Source organism: Lissotriton helveticus, chromosome 3_1, assembly GCF_964261635.1.
Source record: "Lissotriton helveticus chromosome 3_1, aLisHel1.1, whole genome shotgun sequence".
NCBI classification, from domain to species: Eukaryota; Metazoa; Chordata; class Amphibia; order Caudata; family Salamandridae; genus Lissotriton; species Lissotriton helveticus.
Genome location: NC_136061.1, coordinates 719,376,346 through 719,397,099, shown reverse-complemented (window position 1 = coordinate 719,397,099; position 20,754 = coordinate 719,376,346). Strand labels below are relative to the sequence as shown.

At 40.0% G+C, this 20,754-nt stretch overlaps 1 protein-coding gene across 1 annotated transcript in view; it reads right to left on the bottom strand.

The window, feature by feature from the left end:
* Positions 1-20,754, bottom strand: part of KIAA1549L (KIAA1549 like) — a 730,284-nt gene that overhangs the window by 398,801 nt on the left and 310,729 nt on the right. Inside the window, exon 4 of the mRNA XM_078680874.1 lies at positions 4,853-5,084. Within this exon, the coding sequence (XP_078537000.1) occupies positions 4,853-5,084 (232 nt within the window). The remainder of the gene's footprint in view (positions 1-4,852; positions 5,085-20,754) is intronic.

The following is a 20,754-nucleotide window of genomic DNA, read 5'->3' as shown; positions in this document are numbered from 1 at the left end:
ATTACCTGTCTGTCTGTCTACCTCATTGCATGTCTACCTATCTATCTGTAAGTCTGTATATATATTTACCTGTCTGTTGATCTATCTATCATCTGTCTGTCTACTTGTGTGCGTATCTATCTACCCATCTATGTATCTACCTGTCTGCCTTTCTGTCTAGCTACCTGTCTGACTGGCTAGTTACCTGCCTGTCTGTCTGTTTATCTATCTAGAAACCTATATGTCTAGAAACCTATCTATCTGTCTGGCTATCTATCAATGAACCCTCTCTATCTGTCTTTGCAAGCCTTCCTTTTTACCTGTAAAACATTACAAAACACTGTACTAGCAAAGAGACTGGCATCCAATGGCAGATCAATTGGCTTTTTCGGGGCGTGTGTTTTCCAAGACCTTTTAATTTTACTAAAATGATGTCTGTAAAGTAGTTAGCTAGAGGTGTTTTCAGACAGACCTCATTAGTCTGTTGTTGTGGCATTCACATTTTACTTCCACCCAATCCAATCTAGCAGTAAGTCAGTCCCCTTCAGCCATTGACTGACTTTACTGTGAGTTACGGTATGCTGTCCTTTCACAAGGAGTACATCCACGAGGAAAAATAGCTCTCTTTGGTGCCAGGGTCTACTATAGCAATGTGTGCTTTTTGCAGACTAAAAAAACATTTTTCTCTTCTATCAACTTTTGTTTTTAGATTGATGAGGGACACCACTTTTCAAAACAAAAACGTTTTGCAAAAACCACAACAGAACAAAAACAAGAATGGCCAAAGCCAAAAGGCTGGTGGCCAGAGCCAGATCTCTTGCCTTTGCCAATATTTTTTGAGTATGAAAGGTATCCATTTTTTCCTTGTATTAGAGGCTTGGCAAGGGTGCTGTGGGCCCTAAGGCAAGCAATTACAGTTGGTCCCCAAACACCAGTTTTGCAGGAATAAACACAAAATTATGAGGTGTGGAGGAACCCTCATATCCTGGTGCCCTGGTGCCACTGCACTTGCTGCACTACTGTTAGCTGTGCCTCTGCCGCATAGTGAACATTTCTAGAGGTTACTGATTACTTGAATCAGCATAGGCAACTTGTTTCTGAAAGTTTTCCCTGTTTAAAGGACACAAATAAGGGATATGCTGAAACATCAAGATCAAATTCTGCCCTTTTTTGCTGTTGGAGAGTAAGACTGACTGTGTTTTCATTTTATTCTTGTCCATATCTTGCTAACTAAATTTCACTCATGATTTTTGGTTCATATGTGATAATTCATCAGGTCAGTACTAGAGCCTTTCGTTCAAGGTTTCCTCCAACCTGGAAAATGCATTCTGCCTCTCATTTATCCCAACTAGAGTCATATATTCCTTATCCATTTCATCTGCTCCCATCTGAACCTCTGTCAGTTATGTTACAAGGTCAACCAGAATGTGAGGTTCAAGAAGTTTGTGATTCTCAGACATTCTAAGGTTGGCTTCAACCTCTGATCCACTGAGGAGATTATCTTACTAGTGAGTGTTTTTGGGAAGACACTTCTTCAGTTCATGCTCCCTTCTAAGTTCTGCATTTTTAAATGGCACCAAAATAAGCCAAGAGCTTCAAGAGAAGGGCATACTTTTAAATTTGTGCCGAAAGCAGCACTAAGAGCTTATCCGAGACTTCAGAAGAGGAAGGAGCACTTCTCGTGCTCTCGGGCATCTAGTTGTAGAACAGCACACACAGTGCATGGTCGAATGTCCTGACCACCTCTACGGCTGCATTGAAGGTTGCATTGACAGTTGCCTGGAGGGGTGTTTCATGAGCTGCTGGATGATCAGGCATAAGGGGTGGTCATGGAACTGCAATAACCTGTGCTGAGCAAAGGATGTGAAACTTTTCATTTCCCCAACAAATGGCAGGAGTTTTAGGAAACAACTGTTATAAACGTCCTTTTCTAAATTGGTGGTCGATCCATAGGATGCTATCTGAGGTTCCTAATCAAAGATTAAGCACTGTCTTTTGCTGTGATGTTAGATCCAATTTGAATTAAATATAAGTAGGCATTTCCATGTAATGGATTGGTGGCATTGGATCAGTTCCCTTATTTTTCGTCACTTTCTTTAACCATTCCTACTATTTTTGCTCTTGGTTTTTGCTTCTAACAGTAGGAACATTCACTGGATTCTATATCTCAATATGCTTGCTTTTCTCTTCCCTTCTGTCAAGGGGTAGTATCGTGCCTTGCTATTCACACCAGTATTAACCTTAATTTTAAATCAAGGGCTACTAGATTTCCAAAGAGATTTTCCAGTCTTTATGGGTTTAATTATCCTAACCCTCTTAAGGAGACACACAACACCTTTCATGTGTATTATTTAGGGCACCGTTGCACCAGGCTATTGGGAGGAATCACATTTACTTGGGCAATCAAGAAAGGGACTGAACAAAGCTTCTCACTATTTAGTCCTTGACAGTGATTGAGTAACCCTTTGCATTTCGGAAGAGCAACTTCAGATACCTGAATGTCGTAAAAGGAGAGTATGAGTAACCATCATGGAGAGTGCATCACAAAATCCTCTTTCACACGCGGCCCAACCTTGCCATCGCCAAATGCATGCACTGACAACTAATTTGCTACTGCTAGAAGGCTAACAGGAGAAACATCCAGACTCGGGGCACCATAAGCACATCACTGTTGTAAGGGTGCAAAGTATTTGGGCAATTTTACATATTCCATGTGTCTGCTAAGGTAATCTTCTTGCTGTCAATTTGTGCATGGTGTGGAACACCACTGTCTGTTATTTTGAGACCAAAATATGTAAGTCTACATGATGGTTTTGAAAATGTATTCCCTCCTTTTCCCTTCCCACCATGAAGCAGAATCAATGCCACAATGGTTTATAGATGGCCAGGGTCTGTGATGGAATGTCCCTCTGATGGTGAAGGAAGGTAAGGGACATGTCTGAGGCTGCTGCCTCCAGGTCTTTATTCTTGCTCCCATAGCCATGTAGTCCTTAACTTGTAAAAAGAATAATCGCACAGGTCTGAAATGCTTTAGAGCCCACCTCTGTTGAACGATGAGATGGTGAGCACCTAGGCTGCAGAGTCTTGTTTCCATCTCATGATTCTTTCTTCCACCACTCTACACTTGATGTCTCTTGATCTCACTTTTGCCGGTTCTTTTCCATCCCTGCATTCTTCTCCCGGTGGCACTAATTTCCTATGCATGTTTCTTTTCCCTTCTACCTTTTTTCCGCGTGGTCTGGTTCAAAGTCTGATGAGGAAAAATATATATTTACGTCCTCAAAAAAGAGTGTTGATGCCTATCACATGAAGCCACCAGTGCAAATTAAGCACTGGGACCATATCCCCTGCCCTCTGAAGCAGAGCTTAAAATGATATTACCTTCTTTGGGGTATATGATCATACTCTCGTACTCACCAAAGTTATTTATGTATTTCTGTTATTTTTGTACAACCTTTCCGTTTCCTCAGTATTCAGGTTTTGAGAATAGCTGCCAAAAGCTTAGCTAACTTTTGAAGACTTCCTTCAATGAGCATATAATAGCATCCTGCAGTTTGAGTTTCTTTCTGCATAAAGCCTTTGTATTACTACAAACATCATAAACATCATAAACCTTCCTGCCAGACCAGTGTTTCTGTGAGCCTTGCCACAGGAGTTTATGGTTCATTGTTTATGGAGTCGTACATTAAGGCATCATCATTGTTGTTTGTTTTGTTTGTTTATTCCTATTATTTTTGTACAACCTTTCTGTTTCTTCAGTACTCAGGTTTTGAGAATAGCTGCCAAAAGTTTAGCTAACTTTTGAAGACTTCCTTCAATGGGCAAATAACAATCATCAGTCTGCAGATTGATTATATTTCTGCTTAAAGCCTTTGTATCACTGCAAACACCATAAACCTTCCTGCCAGGCCAGTGTTTCTGTGTGCTTTGCCACAGGAGTTTATAGCTCATTGTTTATGGAGTCGTACATCAAGTCATCATCATTGTTGTTTGTTTTGGTGAGCTTTGAACATTAGTGGTGGGCACAACACAATCACCAAACAAGGCGGTGAAATGCAATGGAATACAGGGGCTTTTGGCATATTTTGACCTTTCATCCTTGGGGAGGAACAAGGACTAGTGACGCAGAAAGCAATCAAAGACTGAACGGCACATGATTGGATTGTATCTCCTATGGTTGTGGCCAATGAGGTTGGCTAAAGCATGCTGCCCTGTTTCAAACAGTGAGTACCAGGGACGCTGGTTTACAAACTGTGGCAAGCAATGGGTTCTGATCCAGAGGCAGTACACAATACCTGGAGATACTACGCACTACGTCTTTGGGTAGAAATTTCCATCTACTCTTGCATACATAATGGGCACAGTATAGACAACTGGACAGTATATATGAGAAAAAAACAGCACTGTGAGGCAAAGATATCATGCTATCATACAGCAATTCAGTTCCGTTCTGGCAGACTAAATGGGATTGTATTGGATTTGTCAGAGTTTATCCTTAATAACCACGACCAAATCCAAAAAAATGCAGAAAGCATAGACCCAATATATCAATATTTTTTTCAATGAAGTGGGGCTATTTCCATTAAGTAAGGTTTATAAATCATTTGATAAACTCAAGTAACAACTTTCATGTTTTTGGAGCAGTATAGAAATATTTAGGCTCAAGGACCACTCATTTTCCCATTTCCTCCTATCCCCTTTAACTGATGATTTATTAAATGTTATAAAATGTGATTTTTCTTTTGTTCCTTTGCTCCAGTGGGCCTGCTAGCACCCTCTATTGTGAAATATGGCACATAAGAAATTTCAGTATATCAATGTAATATTGAAAGAGGGAGCATCAGTTCTGGGAGGGATGTGATGGCCGACTTACCTGTTTTCAACTGGAACCATTCTCCGGGAGGTGAAATTCTTGGTGAGGCCAACACCGTAACGTAGCGAAGGCTTGGAACATAATTCTTAATATCCTTAGTGAAGCTGCTATTGCCATAATTTGTAATGGAATCCGTCACCGCTGAAGGTATATAGAAATTGATCACATTCTTAAGGATTACTTTGACAAAGTAACCAATTGTAATAGTGTTCAAATCCACTCCACTGCTCTCCTAAAATTACAAAGATCGTATAATTATTACTTTGTTGCACAACTTAAAATGAGTAAATGTACACATGTAAGCCTTCAATATGAATGCGTATAATGAGCAGATCTCTAAACCAAAGCAATCAGTAGAAACAATAATTCCTTTGTGTTTCTTTATAAGACACTTCAAATGCACTTTTTGGGGATCCTTCAAGGTGCACATGGGTTGTGATCAGGTGACTAGTGAAAATGAATGACAAGTTTTTAATCAATCATTTTAGCTGTGGTATTGGGTGCTGTGCAAGGCACACTCAATCATCAATAGATTGCCCCACAGCATAAACAAGTTGGAAAACACATTACAAAGGTAACTTTAAAGTCAAAGTTTGACCCCCAAACCAATTGTTTTTACCGAGGCCTCCATCAGGACAAAGATGGGTACCACTACAACCCTATATCACTTTGGCCCTATTTCCCAGTGCACATATATGCCACTAATGTAGAGAGATGGTATAAGCAGCCAGGCTTCACTTCACCCTAGACTCGGCCGCACAAAAAGAAGTCATGAGATCCCCTGATGGCTCGTGCACTCAATCCCAAACAAAGCAGGGACTGAGGCATAAGAAGAGTCTTCACTCATACAAGGTATCACTAAATTCAGTAATGACAAACTTGGTTAAAAGTAATGAAGATCGGGTGAGTGCACTCCCAAGAACGTGCTTGAGTCTGCCATTGCAAGGGGTCTGCATTATTGAAGTGAGCATAATAATGTTGTATCACAAATTTAATTGGCTACCCCAGACTCAACAATCTAACAACTGTGCTGGTTGCCAATATTTGTCACTCTTGATAGCAATTACTGTGCGGAAGACACTGGTGAATTGACATTAAAATTAACGTGTAGCATGAATAACATTTACAAACTTTGAAAATGCAATATTTCAAATATGTGAGACATCTATAACGGATCGTACTGCATAATGGAACATAGCACAGAAGCCAATTCAATTCACTCTCATCTGTTCAAGGTAATCAATAAGGAAAGGTTAAAACAACAATAAACCCGACAATATTAAGTAGAATAGTATAATGTACTTCTACTGCACACACTGCATCTATTCTGTCATTCTTTTAGAAGCTGTGGTATCTCTTCATGATAATTTAGATTGCAAGCATTATTAAAATAAATTCAAATGTCGTGTGTAGAAATAATATTGATTGGGCCAGCTCCTGAGTAATTTTTCCCTTTGGCCACACAGGCAGGTTATTTGCTTGATTTTCCATAGCTATTTAGAAAAACAATGGTTCACTAGGAATTCTCATCAGATTAAATAAAAAAACGTTCACAAACTGCTGTCATCAATCAGTGGCATACATGAGTGTCTATAATAACAAGCATTACATACATTCAATAGAATTCAATAGTTGAAGGACCTGTGCGTTGCAATACAGATACTTGTTTATTTAGCAAAGGGTACAGACCATTCTTTCTAATTGATACCTATGTATACGTTTGATGTACCTTAATTTGAAGGGTGTAACGTAAACATCAACAACAGCAGTGCTTTGTGAAGATGCAGCAGTGAGCCAATGAGTCCATAAAATCTATTCTATTAGGGATTTAGTCAACGTTTCACCCTATTCAGTGGGTCACTTGGTCATCATCAGGACAAAAGGGCATCTTTGGAGTAAAGCTAATCAAGAGATATGAAAAAGACCTCCGGGCCCCTAGAAGTATTTTGTGCTGCAGATAAGACTCCATATCATAAACAAACAGTATAAAAAAAAAATTTGCCAATAGCTGAAAAGTCATCAGATAACTTCATAGGCAGCAAGACAAACCTCAACTCTCTTGGGCTGCCATCAGCAATGGATACATTGCTTTCAGGAAGGAGGCAAATAAATCTTAGTACTTCTAGGGCAAAACACACTATTTCAACACTTCCTGGTATAAGAAGTATTTGCAAAACATTAGCTCAGAAATAAAGCCAAGATGTGAAACTGCACAATAGGAATTAAGTTGTTTTCTCATTTAATGATGCGGGCAGCATCAGCTTGCCTTTTCTCAGAACATGTTGCTTTGTCCAAGATCACTTCTTTGAAGTCTGCTTTTATAGCCTTTGTCACTACAGGCTCTCAATGTACAATCTTAAGTTTAGGCTGAGGGCACTAGATGTCATACAAGGCATGCTCTACGTGAAACGGGTTGGGCAAAACATATAAGGTACACGCTTTGACAAAAGAAGGACAAAAATGGAAATTAAGGCAACAAAAAGAAAACTGCTGCATGAAATCTACCATGTGTCCATACGAATTAACGGTATTAACCGTCCCAGCTCCCGCACCTCCCGGATTCCACTGCACCAATCATTGGACTATTTCATGACTAGGTAGACCACAAAACTTCACTGGGAATCCATCTCTTCCCGGCGTCTTGCCCCTGCTCATGCTCTATAGCTCATTTCTCTTCTTGTTCAGTTATAAGCCTTTTTGGAACTTAACATTGGTTCTCTTATGAACTGTTTCTTCAATGACCTCAAAGACACTGCAGCAGGGCCGGACTGAGAACATTAATCAGCCCTGCCAATTAAGTCGGATCAGCCTCAGGGAGGGAGGAATGGGGGCCTGGTGTTGGGAAACACTGTTGCTGTTTTTGTTATAGGGGGCAGATATTGCAGCACTGCTGCAAAACCGCCCCAGTAACAAAAACCGGCCTCCACCCATCCAAAACAGCCCCCACCCTTCTGGCCCACTGGGAAAACACCAGGTGCCTGCTACAGCCAGTCCAACCCTGCAGTAATGGATTACACCACTCAGGTGGCATTGGTTAGGCAGAGGGTCAAAGACCCACATCTATACTGTAAATCGCCCTGCAGAGACTACTACAGATCACACAGTGGGTTGAATAGTAGATCACATGACCCAACCCCCCTGCAGAACACAACCACGAGAAATGCCCAATATATAACATCATATGCATTATACTAGGTGAGGTCCGTCCACAAGTACCTCCAAGAATGATTCTCCTTGGACAAACTCACGATGGCAGATGTATACCTCTGCACCTAAAAGTGCTAAGGGGCTAAGCAATTGCCATGCAATTAACATGAACATGTCGATAGATAAAGTAATGTGATTCACTAACGTTTTTATCATAACAGTCCCATATTGAGAGCTCAGTCACAAGGGGTTCCAGATTTACTAAGATTCCCAGCGACACCGTGCAGCATTAACATTTGCCATAATTTGGTGCTTAAAAGAGTAAACACAGCACAGCACCATATCCACAAATATTGGCATTGTGCTGATGTCAGTCCCTGTACGGACACACAAACAGGCTGTATTACATGACGCAGAGGCAAGTGTGCAGTGTCCAGCAGAGGAATGTTACTGGATGGATGAATACGCCTCCAAGAAAAATCCTCTGTGTAGAAAAACACAGAATGGTTCTGACACATTGGCTGTGTTCTGTGCGCTGCAGGATACATGAAATTCACCCATTTCTATGTTGGTCCTACTTCAAGTAGACGTTCAGTTTTTACACAAATCCCAGTCTGGCTATCTTAGTAGATTGGGCTTTCCATAACAACCCATATGTGTGTATCTGCTCCTGGTGACTCTCCCATGGCGTAAAGCATTTCTTCCTCTGGGAAAAGTCCCCTTTTCCACTGCAAAACATGATTTGCTATTAGTAGTAAATCGTAGCTGTACCTGTTAGCCACTTTGCATCGCTTTGTGTCTGCTTGTTTCTGGAAATCAGTTTCATATTTCTATGTCAGCTGAAAGTTTAATTCTATGTTAAAAGAATTCAAATTCCAAGAGTTTTTGAAGTTAATTTTTATGTCATTTGTTTCCAAGGATGCACACTTTATGTATATCAAGACGTTGTACAAATAATGGCAATTTTTCCATATAGTTTTCTTCAAAATATTATATACTGATAATTTTTCAGTGAATTTGAAAGATATGTTATATGGATTAGAAGTTTACAGAAAACTAAAATATCATATTTGTAATCAAATACAAAATTAATTTATTGAAGTATCTTTTTCTGTTACTCCTTATATAGCATGGCCTTGCATTGAAGGAAATAAGAAAAAGATAATATCAAAGTGGGAGTTGGGTAGACCAATCATGTGCGAGAGAGTAAGTGAGTGTTAAATTACAATGCAGTCTTGGAAAGTTACCAAGGATAGAGTAATGGCACATTAAGCCTATGTAGAAGGAGGGCTATCTCCTAATCAAACGAAATGTAGATTTTTGTTTAACTTGAAGGAGTCCATAGTGGTGGTGCTCTTGTTCTGCATAGAAAACTATTTAAAAAATGGTTGGAGCCAGGAGAGCAAGGGACAAGAAGCGGGGAAGGCACGTTGGTATTTTGAGAAAGCGATAGAGTGTAGGGAACGTGATCTGAGTGGGCGGGAAGGTGGGGGTAGAGGAAGAGTCCAAGCTAGGTAGCTAGTTTGGCAATATAGTTTTGAACAATGTTACAGACCTGCGCATTGACTTGTGGTGGTTTACTGTGAGCCACAATACTTTGCGGTGATAGGGAGAGTTGGAGGCTAAAAAGTTGTATAAGGACAAAGTTGTAAGTCTAGTGGACATAAGGAGCAGAGGGCAAGGGTGAGGGGAAAGCTGTTGCTAAAATTGGGAGCACTTATCAGTGATGTATTTATGAATTTGTGATGCTTTTTCTTCGTCTGGCAGGTGACAAGTGTCAGATCTATTGTATTCTTAACAGCTGAGAGCTGTTGACAGTATTCATGAGTATTGAATTTGGGAATAAGGTTATTGATAAGGTCTAGTATTAGTCAATAAGTATTTGATGAGAGAGCCATTTCATGTTTTATATGTTTCAGAATTTACAGACACTTTAACCGGATACAGCAGTTAAACTGCTAACAAAAGCAGTCCGACCATTTCACAAAGAGGAGTTATTGATGGAAAATCAGCACTCTGATTGGGCATGATGTTCGACGAGGGGCTATGTGAACATTCCTTGGTGCTCAGACTAAAGAACATTTGCCAGCAGTAAACAAATGGACTGTATGAAATATATTTAGTGTGATCAAGAATTCTTCATGTACTCCTAGCAAAATTATTGAACTACAGCAGATTTATGCCACCCTTACTGGATTTGTTTGCATTGGACACCTTCACTGAAGGTAGTTGCTTAATAACATCCAACTAACTGCACAAGCTTAGTTCTCTTACCAAAGGTTAATTTGAAGGATTCTAGAGCAGAAAGGCCAAACAATAAATTAAGATCCCTTTAAATTCTGCATTGATCTTGTCACATTTGCTGTGCTTAAAAGACAGAGGTCAAATGACAGACATGTCTCCTGGCAAATTGCTCCTTTTTTTAACATGAGGATTGGTGTTTACAAACTCCTCTCACTTTTCAGTCAGAGAATTATGCGACAATCTTGCTGGGGTACAGAGAGTGTGAAAAGAAAGTGTGTAGGATGTCATTTTTTGTAACACACAACATATGAGAAAAGTTAAATGAACTGTACACATTCAGCAGTTAGGAAAGTAAATTTTTTTCTGTAGTTCTCGTGTGATGGATCGAGGATCAAAACAGATCAAGACACTTTACTTGGTGATTCACAAATGATAAATATTCTCTGAAACTCAATTTCTACATATTCTCATTTGTATACTGTATAGTGTTATCAGTAAATGTGTATGTCTGTGAAAAGTTCATGTCCATATCAATGAAAAATGTGCTGACTCTAAGTGACAGTGCGCTACCACACAATACTTTAGTTACATTAAAAAGTCGCCCATCAATTGTCCATTAAAGCTAGGTTGGTCATTAAACTTTGTCATTCCGAAAATTGGGTCGTAGTTCTCCAAAGTTTGGGAAGCAGTGATCTAGAGTAAGCAGTTGCCGATAGCTATAGAGAAAAGAGTTGAAGAAGAAAGAGTTGAGAGGGCAATGTCAGAGATTAACACTCATTGCTTGGCCTTAGGTTGAAGTTAAGCAAACTCCATGTGAAATGCGTGGAAGTTAGCAGAGTACAGAGTATCCAGGAAATTAGTATGGGAAATTTGTACAGGAATCAAGAATCATTCTGTCAAGGACATACCACTGCAGCATAATAGTGAGGAGGAGGGCCAATGCAAACAAGTATGCAGGAGGGAATGCTGTTAGGGACCTGGGTTCACAACTTGTGAAGCAGCAAAGGCTACTGGCCATGGCCACGATTTTTTAGGCATGCAATCTTTTTCTCTTTATAATCTGTGTTCTTACTAAAGTTCCAGCTAGGTAGTCTTTCGAGATTTCGATCATAGTTTGGTTCTTTTCTGATTACTTTTTCATCTGTGGGTAAAGATCAGATTTGAATATAATATAAATCTGTTCTTCATTGCATGCACTGCTTTGCACACTGGGCCAGTAACCATGTTGACCACGTCTGCTCGAAAAAGACAGGATCCCGCATTAAACCCATTGGGTGAAGGGGCAGTATTGAGTCGGAGCTGCAAAGTAGTTTGCCCTTGCTGGCTCGCAATGCTTTTGAGAAGATGAGACCCAGAATGAACACAAGAAAGGTTTTCTTTGGTGAAAAAGATTGCAGGTAGGTGATTGCATTCAAAACTCGGGGTTGGCGTTAGAATGACTTAATTCATAGAGATTTGGGATAGACACTTTGGGGCATATTTAAAAGCCCCTGTCGCCAACAATATTACAACAATGTGGTGCAGCCCGGTGTTTCCCCCTGAGCTGGTGCTAAATTTAGCTGTCTAGCACCAATGCAGGCACCCTTTCAAAATAGTGCAAGGGTGTCTGCATTGCAGGGGAAGATGGTTTATGTGCAGGAAGGTGCCGCATAGATAGAAAAAAGTGACATTGTGGTGGTGATAGGGACTTGTAAATATGCCCTGGAATGTCTTGATGGACTGTGTGCTCTAAACATTTTGGGGTATATAAACAGAAATATTTCAAGGAGTCCCAGAATAATGATCTTGTTTTATTTACCTACATAACCTATGTCATTTCGATCACAAAGCTTGAAGAATAGCTTCATGTATTTATTTCTTTGTAAAAAATATATTTGGTGATAACCATCAGGAAACAAGTGCAAAATCAAGAACATTATGATTTTATATTTATGTTGCAGTGCCCAGAACTTAGGGGTGTAATTAGAATTTGACAGATGTAGGACGCTTGCCAAAAATCAGCAAATGTCCTATCCGCCCTATTTACAGTGTTTTTGTCTAGACCCTTTAAATAAGGCAGATGAGATATCTGCTGCTTCTTTGCACGTGCCCTACATTTGCTAAACTTTAAACCATGACTCATTTTGAGTTGGCTTTCTACATAAAATCCTTCGGAGGAAAATCAGACAACAGAATTGTTTCGAGAAATTGGAGGACTTCGCTTTACAAACCCCACTCTAAATCACCCTCCTAATGTTGTGATGATGTTAAGGAGGGAGGGGGGGGGGGCTGCCCGAACCTTCCCTTGCACATCTTCTCCACCTCTGCTAAAATGTTCTTTTTCGTCATAGAGCAAATTGATTGTAATAGATTGAGATTAAACAGAGTTGAACCGCGATTATTTTAGTATTTATACAGCGAGAACAATAGATGGCATGTGAGCAGGGGCTACCACAAGCCCCAGCAGCCCTAGCGGCGCAGGGGGCTAGGGGGTGGGCATACAGGACTCAGGAGCACCTCATCACATAACAAAATCCGTCCGGGGGCGGAGGGGGGGGGCATCATTTTGTTTTCGTTTCTGCTTCTTAGTAGGTATTATTAGAGCACCAAAGGGTTGTTAATATAGTATGCAGATCGATACATTCTGATAGTCCCAGGACGATAAGAAATAAATTATTCAGTTCAGTGAAAGTAGAAAAAAATCAACAACAAAACGTTAAGATTAAATTAATAGTATCGGAAAGTGCTGTAACCTGAATGATAGATACTTTGTGATTAGCAATCACAATGTATATTTACTTTTTAGGTCAATAGGGACCATTTTGATTTCTCCCTGAGCAAATTGTAAGTTGGTACACTGTATTTCCATCGAGATAGTCAAGGCAACATGGTCAAACAATAAAGGCTGATTGACTGAATTAACAACTGACTGCCACTTAAAGTAATGGAGACAGATGAATGAAAGCTAAATGAAATGCTGTCTACTCCATTAATGTCAGAGACACTCCACTGCTGCTCGTCTGAGCTCTGCCACGGGTACATCCAGTTCCTGGAGACACTGTGATTGGCAGATCAGATGATAAGCACTTCTGCCTCCATCTGCCCTGCCCACTGTAACAGAGCCAACCGCACAAACATTTCAATGCTATGCTTTAATGCCAGGGAGTATGAAGCAACAAGCGGGTGGGAACATCTCTCCAGCGCAAATTACAATTTGCACCTGCGGTCATTCAAAAATTCGAAAGTGATTTGCAGTTTTGCACAAAGAAGGGGGAATCATGCACGCAGAGAGTACTGGTACATGAGCGACTGCCAGGGGTTAGACACATTGCAAACATTCCTCCCATCAACCTCTGTGTTTGAGGTACTCGTACATGTGCAGTTTTACACAAAATAGTACATCTTTATGCTCCTACATACCACCAGACTAGAAGATGGTGGTGATAAGTGAGATTGCCCAATTTACATTTAGATCTAAATCTACACTACTGCTAAAAGCTGAGCACATATTGCCGTTGTCCAATTTAGCACCATCACCAAGGTTTATATAATGTTTCCCTTGGGGTTTATCATCAGCGGTTAGCTTGTTGCTCATCAGCGAGGTAGCGTAGACAAATACAGCGCCCTACAGGAGGTATTTGTAAGCCATAATATCTGCTAATGGATTGTCATCCTAAAGCTTTACAAGATATGGCACATTTAAAACACCACAATAATTTTTGTGAAGATGGCAAAAGTCTAAAAAAGGGAAATCTTGGCTTGGTGTAAGGAGGTGAACTTCAACAACACATTATGAAGATTGTATTGTTCCATTTGAAGCCTAAACAGCAATCAAGTGAATGCTTTTCAAAATGTATATTTTGGTGTATCCATCTGCCATAATTCCCCTATATTATAAACGTTCTAATAAGTATGAGTCTGACTTAGAGAAGCACAGCAATGATGTTTCCGTCCAAAAATGGCGTATTCATCTCTATTGCATTCAGCAGCTTAGTCTTCAATTCAAAACCTTGGACATGGCTCTGAATTGCAATGGTTCCCACTAGACAGTCAACAAACTGCAAACCATTATCTGCTAAAGATTGCAGAGGTTCAACTAAGCCATAAAAAACAGCAAGTTGGCTATATTTGGCAGAGTTATCACTGTGAAAGACCAACACAAAAACTGTGATGGACTTCAACTAAAAGGGAAGAATAGTTTCACAACATGTTGCACAGCACACCCAGCATGTTAGAGAGCCAGAGTATGTGAACATTGACGATGTACCCCTTATTTTAAACCATTAGTAAAATGTAGTGGATACTCCATTGTGGAATGCAGAGGGCTGTGTGCGGCAGCATAAGCATTTGCTCCATGGTCGGGTAAGTCACCATATAGAGGGACTTACATTTCTAGGAATCCTGCAGCCTCTTGCGGGTGCCAGTATTTTGACCAAAAAGATGTTGGGATATGGAACATAAATTAGTTTCAAGGGGACTCTGTATACCCAGATGCCCATGCAAGGTGTTGTTCCACTGTCGAGAAGGCTGAAATAAACCCATTGAAAGAAGGAGAATGAAGCAGTTTTGATCAGAAAGGAGAGTCTAAAAAATAAATAAATAAACAGATTTAATATTTGGAAAAACAGAAATATAATAGGAATGCATCTCTTAACTTTCCCTCCTACGTTGGTCCAACCTGACCATTCAAACCACAAATAAATATAACTAATCTGCCTCCTATGTTCTGTAGTTACTACATTAGGTTTTGGAGTGTGCACTGGGATGTTTTCTATATCAAGTTAATTAAAACAGCAACTTACTAAATCATCATAAGTCTTAGAGAACTCCGGTCTAGCCCTACTTGGTGTGAAAGAGTCTGAGTCTTACAAATTCTTATTTCCTGAGTATGAGAAATGATAATGATTATAAACTATTTCCCAAATAGGAGATAATTGGGGGAGGAAGGTGGTTCTGTAGCCACTTCTTTTGGCTGCTCAAGCTGTACCCAATCACAACCTTGTAGAATCACGTTCCATCTTTTTTCTAGCATTAGTCTCTTAGGGTCCTTCTGACTAATCATTATTAGAAAGAATACTTACCTCAAAGCCTAAACAATATATGTTTCCACAATCCTACACCAGTGGCGGTTACTTTGCTAAGGCGGAGGAGAGACGTACCACTGAACAAAAGGAAAAATAAAAATGATAATAACTATTGTTATTATCATTTTATTTTACCTTTATACTTCAGTGGCACTCAGGTGGGGCAGAGTTGTCGAAGAAGGAAGATGAGTAGTTTTCTCTCCTCTCAGGCTGCCCCAAGCAGTCCTGCGCACTTTGCATGTCCCCCACCAGGTTGCATTACACAGCCTGATGAGGAACATGCAAACCCTCCCTGGCCCCCTCTGAACACTAATCCATGGCATTCAGACCAATCACAACACTGTATTGCAGAGTTGTAATTGGCTATGGGGAGGCAAAGAGGGCGGGTGCTTCGTGCTACTGCCAGGAGTGCAAGAAGATATCAGAGGGCCTGAGGACAAAGGAGAAGCAGCGGCCATTTCAGGTAAGTATTTTTTATGTTTTCTTTTTTTGTCCCCATCCCCGTCTTTCGCAGCCCCCCTGCCGCCCCCCCACCCAGGTCGGGTAGCAGCCACTACTGCCCTACACACTAACATTGATACAAATCAATTCCTGAAAAATATAAAAAGAATGCCTCTCAATTTTTTCCTAGCTTTGGCTATGAAGCCATTATATATATATCATAGAACTTTCTCCTTTACATCTAAAAAATGCATTTATTATATTTGAACAAGATTCACATTTTCTTTGGGGCAGCATTGTGATTATACTTAATACAAATCTGGATTCGGTTCCAGTTTGCCTAAAATATAATCTTGTGGGTCAGAAGGGAGAGTGCAGTTCATTCCTCTGTGGACATGCCATTACCTAGCTCTTAGAGCCATTTAATCCTTATGAACGTGTCTAAAACTTAATTCAAGATTTGAAAGATACCATACATGCATATTATATGATTCTGTGTTACAACAGCCTAGGATACCTTATATATTGGACAGTCTTAATCTATTACTACACAATTTTCCTTCAGTTGGAAAACAAAAATATCAAGCTGGGTGGAGAGTAAAACATTCCTAATATGAAACTATAAGGGTTCACTTTAAGATATAAGGCAACTATGTCTTGCCTAGCAAATTCAAAAGCACATCTTTAACTTGCTTTTCGGCATCTGTTGTCTGTATTTCTTGAAATAGTGACAGAGCACGTCCTTTAATCTAGTTTTTTGTATGTATATATGTTGGGTGCTTATGTAGTGCAAACCTAGCAGCATACCAGGAAAGTGTGTTTTATTGAAAGAGTACAGAATAGGTGAGTCATTACACAGTCACACAAACAAGGGATAGATAGAGGAGTTCGAGGATTCATTTATGCAGGATTCAGAAGAGGAGGTGGGGGTACCAAGATATGGGGAACTCTACAGTGATGGCCTTATTAAATAAATGTATGTATAATGATGAGAGGAATGATAGAAGAACATACATTGATGAAAACACAATAACAGGTTAGACTCAAACAGGATCTATTAAAATTCTTGATTTTTGAACATTAGGTGCTCAACAATATTTTCTGATGCCACAAAGATCCCACCGACTTTCCACTTGGCTTGGGCTACATCTACCAAGAAATCATGAAGTGATATCAAGTAAGGACAATCTTATTATAGCTGTGCAAATAATGATCTGGTGATGTAAGAGAAACTTATTTAAGGAAGATAAACCTTGGTAATATTCAGTCTTGAAAAAGGAAGATAAACTTTGGTAGGATTCAGTCTTGAAAATGTCTGTAATTGTTTGATTGCAGACTGTGTCAAACTACAGCCAAACAAGACTATGGGGTCTGCCATGATTCAACCCAATAAATAATTGAACCTTTTCTTGGATCTGTGCCTCATTAATGTTAATACCTTTAAAGAAGATTTTATGATGGAGTAGTTGCCATTCCAAGGCCAACAATAGTGTATCTAGGGATTCTTCTGTGATTGGCCATTCATACCCACAATTACCACATTTTATGGCTAAGTTGTCATCATATAAAGCCAGTAAAAACCCATTCTTCAATTCTGCAGTTTGTCTTAATGCTTGAACAAAGGGTTTTCAATGTTCAAAACAAAGGCAATTAAGGATATAGCCAACCATGCTGTGAGCATTTCACTACTGATTTCAATGTCAACAGCCTGAGTGATGCCCATCATTGCATTATGTTGATTACATACTATTTTAATCCTATCAATATTAACTCCATGAAGTTATCTAACAGCTCAGATACTCCCAGAATCTCTAAATGTGTATTAGTGGCGCTCGCCCGGAATTTTTAATAATTGCATATTGCTAGACAGCATTGTGAAATTTGCCCTCTGACACTTGACATCCCAGGCATAATCAGACCTCCCAGGATTTTGTGATTTGCAAAAAAAATCACGAAATCACCACTTTTGTAAAAAAAATCCGGCAATTCTTAAGAAATATGGTAAAACGAAATGGTGTTCACCCTCTCTTTACTGGCTCTGTGCTGCCACAGAGCCAGTAAATGGAGAGTGGGCAACAGGCCAGTAGACAGCAGAGGTGTTAAATTCCTCTGTCACATGCCTTTGAAATGCACATAGCCCCGTCCTGAGCAATTGGCCTGCAGGCCACCTCACATGTTTGTGTGCCCCCTGCGGACCCTGCAGTCCACTAAAAATGTCTCCTGCCCCCACCCTCAACTCCAGTCCAGTCCTTCAGCCAACCATTGTCTCCTGTAATCCCTGCCTCCTCATCTGCTTTTTACATACCCTCTACCTTCTCTGCCGCCCGTCTCTCTTGTAAGGATTGGGTTATCAGTTGTGTGTGTTACATACCATGCATCTTCTGATCTGTGAGATATTTTCTCCCCTAGTTCCCAAATTGTAAGCTCAGCAACTAGCAGGCTGAAATCTTGCCTCCATACCCATAAGGTAATGGTGTAGAACGTATCTTAATAGTGAGTACTGAAATAACTGGTCCCTGTATTGGTGAAATTTTTGCTGCAGATTGGCTTTTAGGTGCATAGAATTTTGATACACTAAACTCCCCAGTCTGAAGATCTGGATAGTATCCCAACTGGCAAAACCTATCATTAAATGATATGCATCAGATAAGTCCCACCCCACAATGAAGTTTTCATGGTCCATTGGTGCGACCAGGTAAAGGCTTTGAATGTTTCACGCCAAGTTTGAGGATTGTAGCTGTGGCTTAATGCATATCCTTAGGGGGTCGTACTCCATGCAGGGAGTGAATACTGTTCCCCCATCCTCCCCTAGAGGGGCCAAAAAGACTCTTGGCCTCATTCTAGGGTGGAGGCACAGCCTGATGTCTGGGTGGGCCTCTCCACCCTTTCTTTTTTTTGTGTTGGACCATTTTTTTCCTGGCATCTACTTGCCTTTCTACTGCCCTGGTGGGCAGATTGGGGGTAAGCTCCAGCAATCTATGCCTGGAGGGGAAGAAAGACTGCTGGGCCCATTCTGCGGTGGGGCAGTAGCCTGATGTGTGGAAGGGCCTCTCCTACATTTTTAAACCTGTTCACCTGATGGCTAGTGGACTTTCTGTCCCCATTATGGGTGCAGATTGAGAGTAAACACCCCCTGTTCTCCCCCCCAAGAGGGGAAGGAAGACTCTTGTGCCAATCACGGCCCATGCCCAGGCAGGTGCTTTAGTGGGGTTTGAGTATGCTGCACAACTCAAAACACCTCTTCATGCTCAAAACTGTTCCACCACCAGTTCACCATTTTATTATCAACACAGATGCACCTAACCAATGTGGCATGAAGCAACATAAAGATACAGGTTAAAATGTTAAACAGGCACCCCCCACAATTTCAAATGACCCGCCTTAGTTGTGCAGTTCACTATGTCACAAAGGTCCTGTGACAGGAGTGTCACATCTTTGTCCACTTGCCATAATATGCAGAAACCTCACTAGCCATGGGTTGATTACACTTTTTTATGTATGCTGAACAAGAAAACTTAATTCAACATGTTGATTTTGTGATTTTATTTGTTAACCACAACGCAATGCTTTCATTTATCTTTACCAGTCTTTAAGGTAGAAACAAATATTAACATTCAACATATAACTATATGAATCATATAACTATATAAATCATATGTATTAATCAAAAAACATAAAAACAAAACATTTATATATTTATTTCAAAAACAGTTCTTCTAAGTTAAAACAAACAGAACAACACAGTTTCTGACACATACACTTGAGTTGTTGGATGTTCCTCAGTCAATGTAAAACACCTATACATATTAGGTGGAAAATACAATAAATGTGGTCCTGTATGAAGGCTCTGTTATGCTGACCAAATATTATACAAATGACCACCTTTCTCTTTGTCAAGGGCAACCTCGAATGTTCAAAGATGGCACACTGATACTCCTCAATTACTATTTGTTGTTCTGTCTGTTTTACTTAGATAAATTGTTTTCAAACTAATTGTAAATATATATATATATATATATATATATATATATATATATATATATATATATATATATATATGTATATATATATATATATATCGCAAGCAAAAAACTCCATCCACTTCCACCAAAGCCTCGGCGGCGAAGAAGGAGAAGCGAACCACTTCTTTGTCAGGCAAGATGTTTTATTCAACCTTCAGCAGCAGTCAACAGATGACGCGTTTCGGGCTCAGGCGCCCTTCATCACATACATACATACATACATCCGGCACTGTGCAATCAGTGCGAACAGCATGTTGCACAATGCAAAATCTCGCTTTCTGCCCAATTGTATAATTCTGTTCAGCAATTTTTGAGGTATTGCTGTGTAATTTTCCTATGAAAAAATGAATGGGGTAAATATGTTTTGGGACCCCCCGTTTTGCTATAAGCAAACCCAAAAGTGCTTTTCCTGTGGAAACATGAGCATCGCTATAACTACCCAATGTCGACCAAACTATGTGTGTATATATACTTACATACATAAATATATATATATATATATATATATATATATATATATATATATATATATATATAGCAGCTTCAAAACACCAGCCAGATGCACGCATGAGCGGGTGCACACAAAACGGGGGTGTGCCCGTTTGAATTATCAACGCTTCCAACATCCACGGATTCTTAATCCATCAAGAACGTAGCACGCGCAGGGGGTAGTTCCACAAAGAATTTATTACGGGAACTTCACAGCAACAAGACGCGTTTCACCTTCGGGCTTTGTCAAATTGTGCAGAGAGCCGAGGCGCCCGTCTGCCTATAAAGACGTCATTCATGATGTAAAATGCAAAGAAGGACTATAATACATATATCAAAGGTGGCCGCCATCTTATGACGATGTGAACGTAACTAAATAGTAATCACACATGCAACTCGGGTTTAAATAACCAAAAATAAATCGCATGACCAATGTAAATGCATATATACATTCTCAACAACGGTCCAAGATCCGAACACGATGTTTATATCGCCA